Consider the following 16,729-nt stretch of genomic DNA (forward strand, 5'->3'; position numbering starts at 1 on the left):
TTTTTGCACTAAATAAATGATTTTTTGTGTACGAAGAAAATTTACTTATTTCTACGTATTCACAACTGTCTTCAACAGCATCTTAAGAGTACCAGTATTCTTCGTACACAGCGACAGGATACCTACCTTTTTCGCTCTGTTCATGAAGTTATGAGCAGAAACCAAAATACCGAGATTTGATGGGGAAAGAGCTAATACATATGTGGCCATATCTCAGCCAATTCGTAACACATTTGACTGATTGTGCATACTTAGAGGTGTTTCATGATGCTCTTTCAGGCTATGGGAACCAAATTCAAAAATTCTTAAAATAGATTTTTTTGTGACGTCATCACTTTAGAACTCTATTCTGAATGCCATGTTTTTAGCCAATGAGATACAAATTTACCGTTAAAATTCTTTATGTCGCGGAAAATGAGAATATGCTGCGTAGGAACATATGATAATAAAGTGCAATATGCAGTAATCAAAGATCTTTTCTAAAGACGATAATCGCAGGTTTCGCCGATAAAATCTGAATGTTTTACAAGTTCAAGAAAACGAAAAAAGAACAATCGAGAACAAACTACAGAAAAAAACAGCGTTCGTTAGATTTCATGGTTATAAAAATGGCCACTTCTCATTTATAACAAATAAACATTATAATTTGAAAATAAATAAATATGTAACAATGAAAGTGGAAACGAACCATTGTGAATGAGAAAAGGAAGCCAACATGGAACATTTCTTGAAGATAATATATTAAGAGCCTTTTATACCTCTCAGCCTATTTCGCATTAAGGTTTCTAACTAACGGAAAAAGGTTAGAATAGATATATTTTTCTATGTTTCCTAAACCAGGAAAGGTAAATTTGGATAGATTCGACGGCTTTTGTTCAAATTTGGTACTTTAACAAAATGCTCTTTCAGCTCCATTTTTCAACTATAAAGATTCTAAAAGAAATATCTTTATGGAATTTTCAGTTCGTCTTACATACACTTATGATCTTCATTAGTAAATACCTTTAAATTGTGGCCTAAGGCAAATGGTGTGTGTCGGCTTAGGTTCACTTCGGATTTGCTTTTATTTTAATCTGGATTTGCTCTCACTTCGGATTTGCTGTCACTCCAGGTTTGCTTTCACTACGGATTCGTCTCACTCCGGATTCGTTTTCACTCCGGATTCGGTTTCACTCTGGATTCGCTTTCAGTCCGAATTCGCTTTCAATCCGGATTCGCTTCTACTCCGAATTCTCTTGCACTCCGGACTCACCTCCACTCCGGATTCGCTTTCACTCCGGATTCGCTTTCACGCCGGATCTGCTTTCACTCCAGGTAGTGGAGTGAGTTACACAACGCTGTTAGGCGATCTGAAATACTCACACGGGTTTCCATTGCCAGGTTAGAGTAAAAGTAACTACTCTTGTGGTAAAATGGGCAATATTTAGTTTCGAACTAAATCCAAAGTGAATTTCGCTCCAAAGTTATCGTCAATTGTGTGTTGGCAAAGAACAAATAAACCCAAAATAAAGAACAATCCGGTGCCGGGTAACTCAGGCTTGCAAATTTCATATATTGTATAATGTGCACACCTTAGGATACTAGGGATCGTCTATTATGCGAATAGGGCAAGGACTTAGTTTAACAGGCAGCGGTAGGCCATCGGTATGCTCATCTGCATCACCTGGTATTCTTATACGGAAAGAGCTCTAAATTCTGAGAAAATTACGAAACAAACTCTAAATTCAAAGAAAACAAGGAAAGTGTTCTACAATCTAGTATAGCTATGAAAAGAGATCCAAAAGGGACGTTTGTGGGAAAGTATATGGCGAAACATACTCTCATTATAGAAGTTGGACCAAAAGTACTCGGGCTCTAAAAACTTTTGGTTCCATCATCACTTCAGGGACGTTTTCTGGCGGTACTTCACGCAGGAAACAGATAGCGAATGGATTCCTTTCATCTTTACACTTTTATGAAGGACACCAAACAGATTTGGAAGGACAACCGTTTTTTAGACTACGGAGTAAGCGTTGTCGACAGCCCGAGAAGGCAATGCTGCATCCAGGTTCTGCCTTGTCAGCCTTACAGACCCGTTATGTATTCTCGTTTGGGCAGCTACACGATTCATGGCACCAGGCGTATAGCTTTGTGACCGCCGGAACACGCTTGCGTTGTTTGAGCTGCTTTCAGAGCGGCCTTGGGGCGGTTCCTCTGCGATGACAAAGTTTGTGAGCGTGACGTCAGAAGGACCTCCATTTTCCAGGGGGATCGGGTTGCTCCGGAAGTTTTCGAGCATATCGAAAATACTAGTGAACCAGAGATGCTGTACACGGCACTGACCATCGGAGTTTAGGCCAAGACGCAGGTGCTGTGGAGGCAAAAATATAGCTAAACGTAAATACCACCATATGAGTAAAGAGGAGCAGGCCTGCTGGAAAATAGAAGGGGTGTTAAGGAGGCGGTTACCTTAGGCACCAACCCCAACAAGGGAATCGTATAAATGGTAAAAGGCTCGTTTTACATCAGGTTGAACTAAAAAAACATCTTGTGTAAAACAAAATAAATATTTACACTTAGTGAGCAAAAGTATTGCACAGGTTCGACAAAGGAGTAATGGCGACCGCATTGTCAACAGCAAGGCAGTCGATATTGAAACCACTTTTGTGAAGCCGTAAGGCGTCTTTTTATAGTTAATAACCAACCAAACCAAACTTCAAGCCATTGACAGCACTTTTAATTTAAAAGTTGAAAAAAGTTACCTTTTTAAAAATAAAAAAAATTAACTTTTTATTTGACAGCCTTTCAGCTTTGAAACCTTTGTGAGACTTGCTAAAACTTTATCAAAAAGTTTAGTAGCAGGTTCTGTTAATCGAGACATGATAAGTTCAGAAAACCATTTGAAAGATCACATTTAGGCGTTGGAAAACCAAGTCGATGATAGATGGCCTTGTATTTGGTGGAAAGTGGCATATTTAAGTCATTTTTTAAGCCTACTCTTTTACAGCTACTGAGGCACTTGAGTGAACCTGTTTATCGCGGGAATTTTGGTATTTTCATTAAATGAGAGGATGAAATGTTGTTTCATGCAATTTTCAGCATTATTTATTCCTATTACAACATCGCGATTGGTTGGAAAAAATGGACTTTACGATTTGTGACACATTTTATTGATTGAATTTTGCTGCAACATATCACGAAGCGGCCGCTGCGATTAGGCCCATTGCGGCTCCAAAAATTTCCGACCAAAACATTTAGCATATTCTCCAACAAAAGTGAGGAAAATGAGCAGTTCTAGACACCAAAGCATAAAGTAAGTATTCCCGAGTTAGTCTTTATAAGATCTCGCAAATTGGTGCAAAGAAGAACTTTTTTATTGCAAATATTTCATAGTTACTTCAATCATCATGGCTCAATTTTTGTGATTTTGCAAATGTCGATATTGTTTAGAAATACGCAAAAATCAAGAATATTCTTGCATTTCTTATCATCAGCATCAAACCTTGATAAATTTTCCAATATATTCAAACTAAAAAGTCATCTTATGACTTTTATGAAACTTGCTATGGCCACTTGAATTTTGGTTCGCTAAAAAATTTCGCTGCAGTGCCGCCATTTCTGTTTCAGCCTGTGCAATACTTTTGCTCACTAAGTGTACATACTAGCCTCCTTTCAGAGGCATAACTTACACTCTTCGCCTCGCTTACAAATATAAGTGGAGGTTTTCAATAATAATTTAACAACTTTGAAAGAACCAGGGACTGCCGTGCCTGAGATGCCTATGGGTACATTTTAGCATGTTTACGGAAGAAGTCCCTGCATACTTTGGATGCGTAACAGGAATTTTTTTACAGAATAAAATGCATACAAATGCATTACATTACAGCCCATACATTTGGCTGATAGCGTGCGTATATTTTACAGATTGAAAAAGTTGGGTATTATCATGTGGTTTTGCAGCACGAAATCATGTTTGTTACTGTGATTTTCACGTCCGATAGCTTGATTTGTGGGTACGATCGTACGGTGTACGCCTTTTTTGAGCCATGAAAACATAACGACGCACACCTCCTTATGAAAGACGGCTCCAAGCAACAGACCTCTTTACGGCGGACACTTCTTTGTAATGGACTGTCATCCTGACAGAAATTTCTCTGCTGTATGGAGGTTCAACTGTTCATGTAGACCAGGCCTTACAACCGGTTTCAATGTCTGGGTAGTACCGGACAAATAACAAAGGAAGGAATCTTAGTGATACAAACTATCAAAGAAGTTTTACTTCCTATTTTATGCAAGTAGCATAAACCTAAAATCGTGAAGCGTAGAATTGAGCACGGATAAAAGGAGTTTTGAGTCATTTTGAGGTGTCCGTATTTCATAATGCCTGAAATTTGTAATTTATAGAGGGTTTGTAATAAGTATCTCTTCGCTATCCCAAATACCATAAGAGCAATCCTGCTTTGTTTATTCTTCGTAGCAGTGCCAGACACATGCAATTGCTGGTTTCTGGGGATGAATATAAGGGTACTATCCCGGATGGTTGACAAGTCGTCTAAAACCTGCGATCTCAAGTGCAGATGCCAACAACACTGAGAACGTTGTTAAAGCACCATTTCGAAAGCATGACAATTCTGGAGTTACCTTTGAACGACCTTGTAGATTGAATGTTAGCACATATTCGCCCTGTTTTGTTTCACTTTGCCTTACGAGAAAAACACCATGCCACTGTTGACCCCCGTGTAACACAAGTATTGAAGCCATCACTCTACTCAGTGTTCCATGGAACCATGGATAAGAGGCCAGGGGGTGGTTTGCACCAGCCAATGAGCACCACTCACTGCCTGTTGTCTCTAGAATTATGAAAAAGAAAATTCCATCAGAACAATAGAGATGAAATGAATTCCATGTTGCTCTTGGTCATTTTGTTGGAAGATAAATCGGGGTTATTATTGTTATTATCATTGGTGAACTTACTGTCTTAGAAAGTCATACTCTTCAAGGTGGTAGATTCTGACGAATATATGCTTTGATAAGATAGAAAAGAGGCCTACCTCGTTTTCTTGAGCCGTCCTCCAGTTTAGATTTGTCCCCGCTGTAGGTTGTTGGCATCTGCTCAGGACGAGGCGGGACTTCAGGTGGAGGTGCCACAACCATAAATGCATCTAAACCGTTTGATAAAACAAAATTGAACATTAAAATTGATGTCTGCAGTATAATGGACCAGTCTTTCGTTTGAATTTTTTTTCATGACAGCGCTAACAAATATTTTCAGAATTGTGGGGGCATGATGAGAAACACTTCTGTTCAGTTGCCCTATGATCGCATCAAGCGTGAAACTTAGATTGGCAATTTATAACCGTCCTGTTCTATACACCTAATAGTGTGTACAGTACTGCCTTTACGGCATCGAGCACAGTATGACCGGCCGGTTAACAGTAATTTGCAATAGTTATATTTTTAGCGTGATATGTGCTTTCGAGTCGTTCTGTAGTTTTTCAAGAAATCTAGTACTAAACAAATGAACAAATTCTAATACACCTACCGGCGAACTATGACATTAGAATCGTCATATAGGCCACACTTTAGACATAGTAAAATCATTTCTGGGTTTCTAAACTTTGCCATAATATGTATTTTGTTTGTTAAATATTTCATATTCAAGTTTGCCAACAGTCGGCGATCTCATTTGGTAAAATCTCCTTATTCCCATAACATCTACATACCAAATGGAATCAAATTCCTTCTTTATCTCTTAACAGTATTAACCAGCTAGAATTCTAGCTACATGAGTGCAAAGAGTTTCAATGAACCACCTACGGCAAGGACGTCTGACAATGTATCTGCATTTATGAAGATTATGAAAAATATCTACGCATGAGTTTTATGTTAATAACAATGAAGCTCTTTTTTAACTGCAATCGTAATATATATCTTTGTATTTTCTTTTAAAGCACTTTTCTTTTTACAGGACAAACATTAATAAAAGCAATCTTGTAATTATTATCCTGTTAAAATATTTATCAATATTTATCATCATTATTATTTTCATCATTATTATTTTCATCATCATTATTATTATTATTATTTCTATTATCATCATTATTATGACAAATAAGCCACGGACAAATCCAGAACTACATCATTTTTAACTTTGGTTGCTTTATTTTTTTTTCTCAGTTTTTCCTTTTATCTTACGATTGTTATAGTATTTTCTTGTAAAAATGTTTCCATTATTCATGAAATCTATTATATTTGTAAATTATTCACCTTTTACAAATGATCATTGCATACTTCTGTCGATTGTAAAGATGTTGCTCCATTACATTAAATTTGTCACGAAACAAACAAACCTTGGTCTTCTCTGCTTGGAGACATGGCCGGCTCTGAAACTTTTCGACGGCTCAGTCGTATCTGATTTACTTTGGATCGATTACCCCCCGGTCCACTCTTTTCATCTGCAAAATAAATAGAATAACAGAAATTACCAAGAAATCGGAATTACATTTTTTCATGGGCAGGGATGAAAAGATGAAATACATAGGCAGATAGAAATCTTAATTACATTTTTTCATGGGCAGGGATGAAAAGATGAAATTCATGGGCAGATAGAAATCTGAATCACATTTTTTCATGGGCAGGGATAGAAAGATGAAATTCATGGGCAGACAGAAATCTAAACTACATTATTTCTATAGGGACGAAAAGTTCCCAGAATTCAAAGGAAAGGAAAGAATATCGAAGGCCAATTCAAGCAGTTAGGATAATTTCACTGTTAATACCTGAATAATGGTAATGCTAGTAAAATGGGAAAGCCCTTGACGTTGTAACGGGAGATTGAAAAATCGTTACAATGACTGAAAATATTAAAGAAAAAAGTTGTATAATTACCATCTTCAAACTGAAGTAGAACGTGCTGACCCTGGCTATCGAATATAAAGTTTGTGGCTGTGTTCATGGGGTTCGGAGTGCTGAAATAGGCAGAATCATATATGAGACAATTATTCGACTTTATGTAGGAGACGATCAAATCCCAGACTCCTGATGAGTCAGCCCCCGGCCATATTGGGTGTATACAGTGATGATTTAAAGTCACGTTGACTGTATCGACGGGGGACTGTGTCGTCATTGGTAGACTCGCTGTTGTTCTTTTCCAAAACAAGACATTTATAAGTAGAAGAGTTATCAGAACGATAGGCGTAGATTCGAGCAGTTCGCGAAGGGGTTGATGACATTTTTGTTAAAAATCTTCTTTAAAACATGAGGATTTTGCCTTATAGGGATGATTTGTCGGCAAATAGGATAGAAAACACAATTTTTTACCAAATTGGGCCTGAAAATGCGTAGAAGATAATGGGAGAAAACTCTCTCTCCCAGTGAAAATTATTTTTTATTGCCCTATTCAAATTATGTTTATACTCTCCCTTTGTAAAGAAACAATTGAATTTTGAAAAAGACCAGAACTTCCAATTTCGTTAATATCCATCTGTGTTATTGCTTGCTTTGCATAAAACTTTAGCCACAATGAAAAATAGGCCTCCCTAATCTAGATAATAACATTAAACTTGACAGAGGAATATCTTGACAAAAATGTTGTCAGCCTCTACTAATGTTCGAGAACTCTCCCAAACAAAATTCTGATTGAAAATCTCCTAGCACAAAATAAATTTATGACCCCGAATGTTACAATTTATGACACCACACGGACAAAACTCTTAAGAAGAAACAAGTTTTGAAGTTTTCCCAAACTAGAGTACTCAATGTCGCCTTTGGTTTTTATAAAAATTAAAGTAGTAGCAATTATCTTGCATTAGTTTATGAAGTAGGAAATTCAAACGTAATGAGACGTCTACTCGAACATGAAAAGGGGACTTCTGTTTTTATGGCGCCCAAAACATATTCACGTTGTTCCATTCATATGCACGACTGAGTACGACATTTGTGCTTTTGCTGTACGCGCTTTTGAAATGTTTGACAGGTCAATGACCAGTGGCGGAAATTTTGAGGGTGTGGGGGGGGGGGCAATCACCCCTCCCCAGGTTTTGCTAAATCATCGGTTTTGTCGGTAAAATTATGTCATTTGTCGGCAAATTTTCTTGCTTTTGTGGGCATTGCCCACTGTCAATGACTAACTAGTCATGCCAGTGACTCAATACTTTTTGCTGATAAACACAACCAAAGTATTTAAAAGTGTGATGTCTAACACTGCAAGATCATCTTACCAATTACCAATCGTGGCAAAGTGTGAAAGCGATCTTTACTTTCTGAATAAGCGTTTCTATAAGAATGACTTGTCGCTTTGTTATTGACGTGGCTAACTAGGCATAAATTGACCGTAAAACAAACACATTACACTAGAAGTCCTCTTTCGTTAATCGACAGATGATTGAAGAAAATATATGACGCATTTTAAGTGGTAAGTGTTACGTAGGTGTAACAGGTGCAAGTTCCTAGGTTTTCAAAAACAATATTCTACAAAAAACCATATAGACAGGGAATTTTTAACAACAATCGAGCAAAGTGCCTAACCTTAGTTTTTGCTCATGATTTGGGTACTTTCAGCCTTGCTGAATATTTTAAGCCTTGGATACATTTTTGTAACACAATAGAAATCACGTGATCGATGACGTCATTTTCCCCGGTCATTAAAATTTTTAATTCTTTTTTTTGAAAAATCGCTCCAACCATCTTGTTTGGCATTGTAATAGGAGCAAAAAGTTCTAAAGAATAAACTCTATCAGACCTGCAGATAACGAGTTATTGCTATTTAAAGTTTGCATGACGTCATCAAAATGGCGGTTTTGTAGTTTTAAAGCACGTGGAATTCAAAGGCTCATGGTCATAATTTAGGTTGCTTTACCTCGATTTTGAAGTTTTTTTACCTTTGTGTTATTCGGCAACTCAATAATGTCATTTGAGCTGATAAATATGCACACCTGGGAAACTAAGTATTGAACAAAATTCATGCAAAAGGAAAATGTTCTAATAAAAATTTTTCTTCAAAAAAGCTATACTGAAGAGAAGCTTTCGTCAGCAATGAAAGACCGTCGATTCGTCAGCATTGTCGCTCGGCAATGAACTCCAACTTTTACAGCAGCTAGAGAGTGCAATATTAAATAGCACTTACATGCCAAGCATGACTTGATACCTCTTGCACTCAATCATCACAATTACAGGCAATGTTGCAGTTATCAGAATGTCTGTCGAAGTCATTTGAAGGAAACGATGCATCTAGCTTTCTCAGATCGGAAAGTTACGGGAATGAGTGCAAGTATTGCTCGCAAGCCATATTCCAAAATTTCAAAACGAATTGTTCAATAGAGAGACAAAAATTACATCAGGACCTTTTCGATACAGCTTCATACATGGAAGTTTATACATGCGTTAACTTGATTCATACGCATTGCATGGTCAGAGTAGCTCTTGGAAAGAAATTACATATCAAGACAGCTTCGAAAGATAACGAGTCAACAAAGAAAAAAAGTTTCGATCGTCTAGCTCATTAAAAGTACAAAAAGCTTTTCCACTCTAATAAAGAAGTGAGCTAGAATATAGAAACCGGTGCCGCTTTCTATTGCAACACGTTCGGACTGTTCCGTGCATCATCGAGTAAAAAGTTGATGCTGCAAGGCTTGCATAAATGCCATGAAATGTAAGATGGAGTTACATTCGTCATCACTATGCAAAATTAAAGTAGCCCGTAAAGAGGATTGCAAGGGTTGTGCAAAGCAAGGAAAGGATATTATGCCTTAAGTATTCTTCATTGTCATAGAGGAACAAACATACAGAGTCTAAAGAAATAGATCTTTGTTCTTGCATTCGTGTGTTCTTAAAGACGTAGACATTCGGCTTGTGCTTCATGCAGTAATGCAAGAATCAGATGTAGTCCTTATCTCAAAAAAACACTGATGTTCTTGTGCTTTTAATTTGGGCGTATAAACACACAGGTTTAACAATTATGACCATGAGAGATTCGTCAAAGTTGGAAGCATTTGCAGAAGCCTCGACAAATAACTGTGTTCTTCCCTGCCAGCATTCCATGCTATCACAGGGTGTGATAACACATCCTACTTCTACAGGGCTGGGAAACTTATTATCGACGATTTAAGAAACCAGCATATTGAGAACTTGGCTATTTCCTAGAAATTTGCTAAGAAAGCCTTGGATGGCGCACGGGAGTTCATTCGAACGGTTGTATACATTGACAAAAAAAGTGAATTCTACAACAATAAAATTCTATCAACAGATGAAAAAGAAGACATGTCTTTCTCTACTCAAACTCGCTTTATCAATTGGCGGAAAGAAACTATGTGGACCTTTAATGACCCTTTCTTGAAGAAACATAGGAACAGGTTGTTGCCTTGATGGTCATATTCTATGACACGCTTCTGCTTACCAGTTGTGATGCATCTTAGTTGTCTGGTGGGAAAAGGATCAATGCCAACAGGGCGAAACTTAGATTTGAGGGCCGATTCGTGCCTTGGGTACAATTTCTTGTCGTTCTTCGTTGACTTGTTTAACTTCAAAGCTGCCTTGATATGTAATTGCTCTCCAAGAACTACACTGATCACGCAATGAGTATGAATCGTGTTAACGCATGTATAAACTTCCATGTATGAAGCAGTATCGAAAAGGTCCTGATGTAATTTTTGTCTCTCTATTGAACAATTCGTTTTGAAATTTTGGAATATGGCTTGCGAGCAATACTTGCACTCATTCCCGTAACTTTCCGATCTGAGAAAGCTAGATGCATCGTTTCCTTCAAATGACTTCGACAGACATTCTGATAACTGCAACATTGCCTGTAATTGTGATGATTGAATGCAAGAGGTATCAAGTCATGCTTGGCATGTAAGTGCTATTTAATATTGCACCCTCTAGCTGCTGTAAAAGTTGGAGTTCATTGCCGAACGACAATGCTGACGAATCGACGGTCTTTCATTGCTGACGAAAGCTTCTCTTCAGTATAGCTTTTTTGAAGAAAAATTTTTATTAGAACATTTTCCTTTTGCATGCATTTTGTTCAATACTTAGTTTCCCAGGCGTGCAAATATATCAGCTCAAATGACATTATTGAGTTGCCGAATAACACAAAGGTCAAAAAACTTCAAAATCGAGGTAAAGCAACCTAAATTATGACCATGAGCCTTTGAATTCCACGTGCTTGAAAACTACAAAACCGCCATTTTGATGACGTCATGCAAACTTTAAATAGCAATAACTCGTTATCTGCAGGTCTGATAGAGTTTATTCTTTAGAACTTTTTGCTCCTATTACAATGCCAAACAAGATGGTTGGAGCGATTTTTCAAAAAAAAGAATTAAAAATTTTAATGACCGGGGAAAATGACGTCATCGATCACGTGATTTCTATTGTGTTACAAAAATGTATCCAAGGCTTAAAATATTCAGCAAGGCTGAAAGTACCCAAATCAAGAGCAAAAACTAAGGTTAGGCACTTTGCTCGATTGTTGTTAAAAATTCCCTGTCTAATAGATCTGGCAGAAAGTTTAGAGTACACCTACTCATTATTGCTCATGGAGAAATATCTAGCCTGCACCCCAGTCCACAAATGCTGCCATATCTATGGACTATGCAATACTTATAAATATCCTGTCCGCATTTTCTATCAGAATCTTGTGGTAATTTATGCAACCCTCTATAATTATGCAAGTAGCTGCAATTGTCAATGGTTCACACATTGAAAAATTTAAACTCGTTGTGTACCATCTTATCAATGTCCTGTTTTATTTCAGTGCATATTTCTCTGAGGACTTTTCATGCAAGATTTCAATGTTTTCATTGCATAAATTATTTTCATTAACTAGACCCAGCTCTGTGCCTGGACAGCACTTTTATCCATATTGCACCATCAATAAACTTGGCAGCATTTTTGGACTAGGGCTCTGCCTAAAACTATTGTGTTCTAATTAATTCAGAAGATAATTTGTAAAAACTATGGCAATTAACACAAATGCAATTTGCAGATTGAAACAGCCACAAAATTATTGGCAAACATCTCATACCACTGAATGTTGACAAGTTAACCAAGATACTAAAAATGTGCTTGCAAATTAAAAAACAGCCTTTTAATCATTTGAATTTTACATGAAAGGAACTTGCATATTATTGAAAACTTTTAAAAAGTTTCTAAATTATTTTGAGTATCAAAACATACTGGTAGGTTTTTTACTATTAGGCAAAGTATTGGGTTTTTAAGACGGTATTTCTTAAAAGGAACATTCAAGGAAAGAAGAGAGGATAATGTGTACTGTTTCAATCAATGCTTGGGTGCCTAGCCCCTTCAAAACTAAAAATTTCCTTCTCAAATCCTTGTCATGAGGCCAATTGCAAAATTTATTACTTTGAGTCTCCTGTTGACAGCTATTCATTGAATAATTTACAACTAACCTAAGACATTGCATAAATTAGCTATGTATTACCTTGGTGCTGAGGTATCCTCTTCCATGCATCTGTGAATTATGTCCAACCACTGATTCATGTCTTCTTTGTCTTCTGCAGCAATCATGTATTCTTTGTTGTTGATGGCCTAAATGAAAGCATTCCGCTTCTTATCTTATGACAAAATTAAGACAAACAAATACAAGCAAAATATAACCAAGGCATAGATCATATCATAAGTCCAATGATTCATACCTGGTAATATTAGGTGTGCAATCGCACAAGTATGGCTCCACACATACCTAAAACTCGATGTTTGCATGATATTCTGCAGAAGATGAATAAGACACAAGATATATTGTATAATGGCACTGAGTCTACTTAACAGGAAATCAAAAGCTTACCTTGACCATAAACACATTATCTGCATCTGGCATTTCCAGTTCAGTTGCCTGCCTGGCTTCATGCAGGAGGAAGCAGAACACACCAGTCCTGGGTTTGGATGCCTATAGATAAAATCACACACACACACATATATATATTAAATTGTAGTTTGGTGCATAGAACAGTCTAACTGTCCAAAGTTGCAACTCAGAGATTTCACTCAATCATCAGGCATCTATTCTGTGGCAGGCAAATGCTCTTACCAACTCGGAGTTTCACACCTGATACAAACAATCATTTTTTTACAAAAAGATAAATAGGCTGAAACGGTCTGTAATCTAATAAACATAACAACTACATATATTTTAATGATAGAAACATTAATAGCATTAATTACAAAGGCAGCTAATAGTAATCTAATGGATAAAGACAACTGTTTGGCCACTGGCAACTGTTCCAACACCTGTTTTTTACAGCTGCCTGATGATTGCATTAGGCATATAATCCTGAAGTGCAACTTAGAGGTGTCATGTTATACACCCAAGTGTATACAGCTTTGAGCACAACACGACAGACCAGTAAGCAGTAATTTCACCAACAAAAATTTGTACTATTTTAGATTTTAGTCTTCAAAAGCACTAAAATGTTAATCTGCAGATCGATAACATTAAGCTTGAGACAGTTAACTGAGACACATGTGATATTAGTCAATTTCTCAGAATCTCTTACTTCTTATCCTGAGTTTTGGGGCAGCACTGCTTTATTGGCTTGGAAAGGCAAATATGCCCTAAGGTCTTTTGGGGGTAGAGGTACGTGGGGTCCAGAAGGGGGGAGGGAGGTGGAAAAGGCTTTGCAGATTAAAGGTGTTTGATAGACCTTATAAAGGTACTGGAATCAGCTTTGAGTAGAACTCATTCTGCCCTTGTAAATCAGCCATTGGCATTGATTTTAATTGGCCTACCACATTTTGTCTACATCTGAGACTATTTGGACAAAAGTGTTTTGATTTGATGTAGAATCACCTTATTATTAAAACAAAAAGCCAAAAAATTCCTAAAGAATTTGGAACGTGTTGGGAAAATACTGCTGAAGATCAGGTCAAATTTTATATAAATATACAGCGAAAGAGAGTAAATATGAAGAACAAAACTTTTTTATTCAAAAGACGTAGGAAGTATTTTAAAAGTGGGGGGAGGGGATGGAAAGATGTAGTCCAAAAAGCTGCACCTCTATAAGGTGCAAGTAGATACTTTTCCATTATTTCTTAAAAAGGGGGCACATACCCCTTGTGCTCTCTGGTTCCAATAACTTTGTTATATTCTTGATTGATAAACCAAGTATAATAGTCAGTAATTAATTGGCTATTAACTTCTAGCACTGCAGTATTGCTAAATGTTGATTGGTTGTTAACAGCTGGAAAATAGTTTAAATTTTAGTCCCTATTATCAAAATGAAGATGTAAATGCTGGGTGTTTTTTATTGTCTCCAGACAGCTGGCATTACATGTCTTCCCCCTGGTGTGAAGCCATCTTACGAATAATGAATACACCCATGTATACAAAATATCTTGCCATATTTGGCCTACTGCCATGTGCTTGTAAAGAACTATTCGAATTATAAACCAATCATTCTCCCTTAAACAAATACGATAACTCAGGTTTCTGGAATTTTTGACTCACGTTGCTTTTGAAGAAATGAGTAATGCAACAAAAATTGACGGAGCAAAAAGAATGCCGTTTTCTGAGACTGACTGAAGGGGAGCATTTGAGAGATTAAAGAGTGGAATACCTTTGGGGGTATGTAGAACTCTAGCATATATCCACCGGGTGCTCTTGCTAAAACCAGCCTGCATTTTTGCCAAGTTAGTTCCACGTCGCCATTTCTCTCAATGTTGATCAGTTCGTGGAGAAATCCTTCTTTTATGATATCGTGTCCACTTCCTGTCTTATCGTTTCCTGTTGATGACATGGTTTCTTTCTCAGGAGATATGTCCACGAGTACGCCAACATCGTGATCACCATTTGATTGCGCTGAAGGCTCTATATTCTCCTTATTCTCTTGCTTCTTGAAAATATTTCTCAACCGCATCGAAAATTTTCTGCTAACTCGACTCTGTTTAGGACTTTTGCCTTCCCCGGTGTCTGTTTGAGATTTATCACGGTAGGGAACGTCTTGCTCTGTTTGGCGTGAAACTGGACGCTCGCTGTTCATAATTCTCTGCAATTCGGTTTCATAGTCTTGCCTAAATCTGTCGACAAACCTTTTTGATGTTTTTGCGAAAAAGGTCGGGGCATCGTCAACAATGTGATCGGCAACAAATTGATAACACTTTCGTGAAAACTCGATGGCAGCGACTTTCGCAAAATCGTCACAGATTTCTTCCCATTGCATCCTCTGTCGACTCGGCAGTGCTGCCATGTTGATATCTTTTCCAACACTGATACGAACAACGATTTCTTTCCAACAACTTATTCAGAATCAATCACAAATCAGACAGAGTGTGAGCAGGCAGGATGTCCATTGTGGTGGATCACCTCTTTGCCGAAAGGACATGTAATGGGTTTAGACAAAAACAATGGCCAACTCACAAATCTACACAATCCTTTGGAGACACTGGACTGTTTCCGCTATGATAATGTTTCAAATCCTCAATTGTGATCGTTTAGTCCCAAAGCACCACACCAAATCGACCAAATAGCATGAAATTTGTCTGGCAGCGTTGTAGATTAGTGCCTAACCAAGTGCCAAATGAGTGTTGATGAACGACTTCCGCTAAACCTGTCTCGTTTGGATGGAAATGAGACACTCACAATGAGGTATCTCAAACAACACCAGAAGAATATACTTTTCTATGTAAACAGCCTAAAACTTTATCTAAAGTATTTATTTCTCGGCGGTTTTTCTAGCAATTTTTCAACTTTTTTCAATATTTGCTAATTTTTTCAATTTTTTATCTGTACAACAGCAAAATATAATCTTATTTAGTGAAGTAGATGAAAAATTCGTGAGAGGGGCAAAAAATTTAGATTTTCTGACAAAAATATGTGCAGGAAAAATTTCGTTTTTTCTTTCATTTGAACAAGACATATCTGAAATAGAACAAGAGGCTAAGTTTTATCATTCATTACGAGTTGAAGACTTTTCTATTCGTCCCCTCAAAGTGCCTGTGACATGATTTTTTAATTTCTTAATTGAAGCGTTGCACTGCTCTTATAGTACATCTGAACTTTTTTTTAAATAAAAGCGTTTTGATATTGAAATTAAGCAAAATAGTGCGGCCTAGCCAAGTCGTTTTATCATCATTCGCCGTTCTCTTGTGACGTCATGGGAGGAACTCGTTATTGTAACAATGTAAGCGCTACCTTCAAAAATCTCATCCTCGTTGCCACTCCTTTTTCTGGAAATATCGCTTATCTTGGACCTATTAGATTTCCCCCATTTACTACGATACTAAAACTCGAAGGAGGAGGCGATCGGGTCCCTCTCGTGACGTCACTGTCTACTCATGCTGAAAACCAAGATGGCGAATTTTGGCGTAGAAAATCGCCAATAGAAACGTAAAAACTAACCTCGGAAATGAAAATAACAGGCCTTTTACATAAGAATAGATATATAAACCCAAAAGTACGAAAATGATGACACAGGCACTTTAACAAAGGCATTTGAAAGAGATGGCCAATCTGATTCAGAACAACGTAAGAAGTCGTTATATTCAGCTTTAAAATCCTTCCTCTCAAAATGGTAGTTACAAATAGATGACCATATCATACCGTAAAAGCTCTATTAAGCCCCTTGGAGGCTTTTTTCCAAAGTTTTAGATGTTTTCCGACAAAATAGCGGTTTGGCTTTACAGGGAGGTCCCGTCTGACCGCCCTCGCTCTACACCACTTATCATCATCATCATCATCATCATCATCACATCTACATTTAACAACCCTTTTGGGTCATACAAATGTCTGCTCAGTCAA

General features: G+C 37.3%; 1 protein-coding gene across 1 annotated transcript; it reads right to left on the bottom strand.

The window, feature by feature from the left end:
- Positions 1–583: 583 nt before the first annotated feature.
- Positions 584–15,530, bottom strand: LOC135683306 (SH2B adapter protein 1). Its single transcript, XM_065198526.2, has 8 exons — positions 14,550–15,530; positions 12,782–12,883; positions 12,419–12,525; positions 6,868–6,947; positions 6,330–6,434; positions 5,031–5,141; positions 4,621–4,829; positions 584–2,350 (listed from the first exon to the last, which is right to left on the bottom strand). The coding sequence occupies exons 1-8, from the start codon at positions 15,177–15,179 to the stop codon at positions 1,994–1,996; spliced, it is 1,701 nt and encodes a 566-aa protein (XP_065054598.1). The 5' UTR covers positions 15,180–15,530; the 3' UTR covers positions 584–1,993.
- Between the last annotated feature and the right edge of the window lie 1,199 nt (positions 15,531–16,729).

The sequence above is a fragment of the Rhopilema esculentum genome, chromosome 7 (genome assembly GCF_057945365.1).
Source record: "Rhopilema esculentum isolate cy_ngs chromosome 7, ASM5794536v1, whole genome shotgun sequence".
Classification (NCBI taxonomy): Eukaryota; Metazoa; Cnidaria; class Scyphozoa; order Rhizostomeae; family Rhizostomatidae; genus Rhopilema; species Rhopilema esculentum.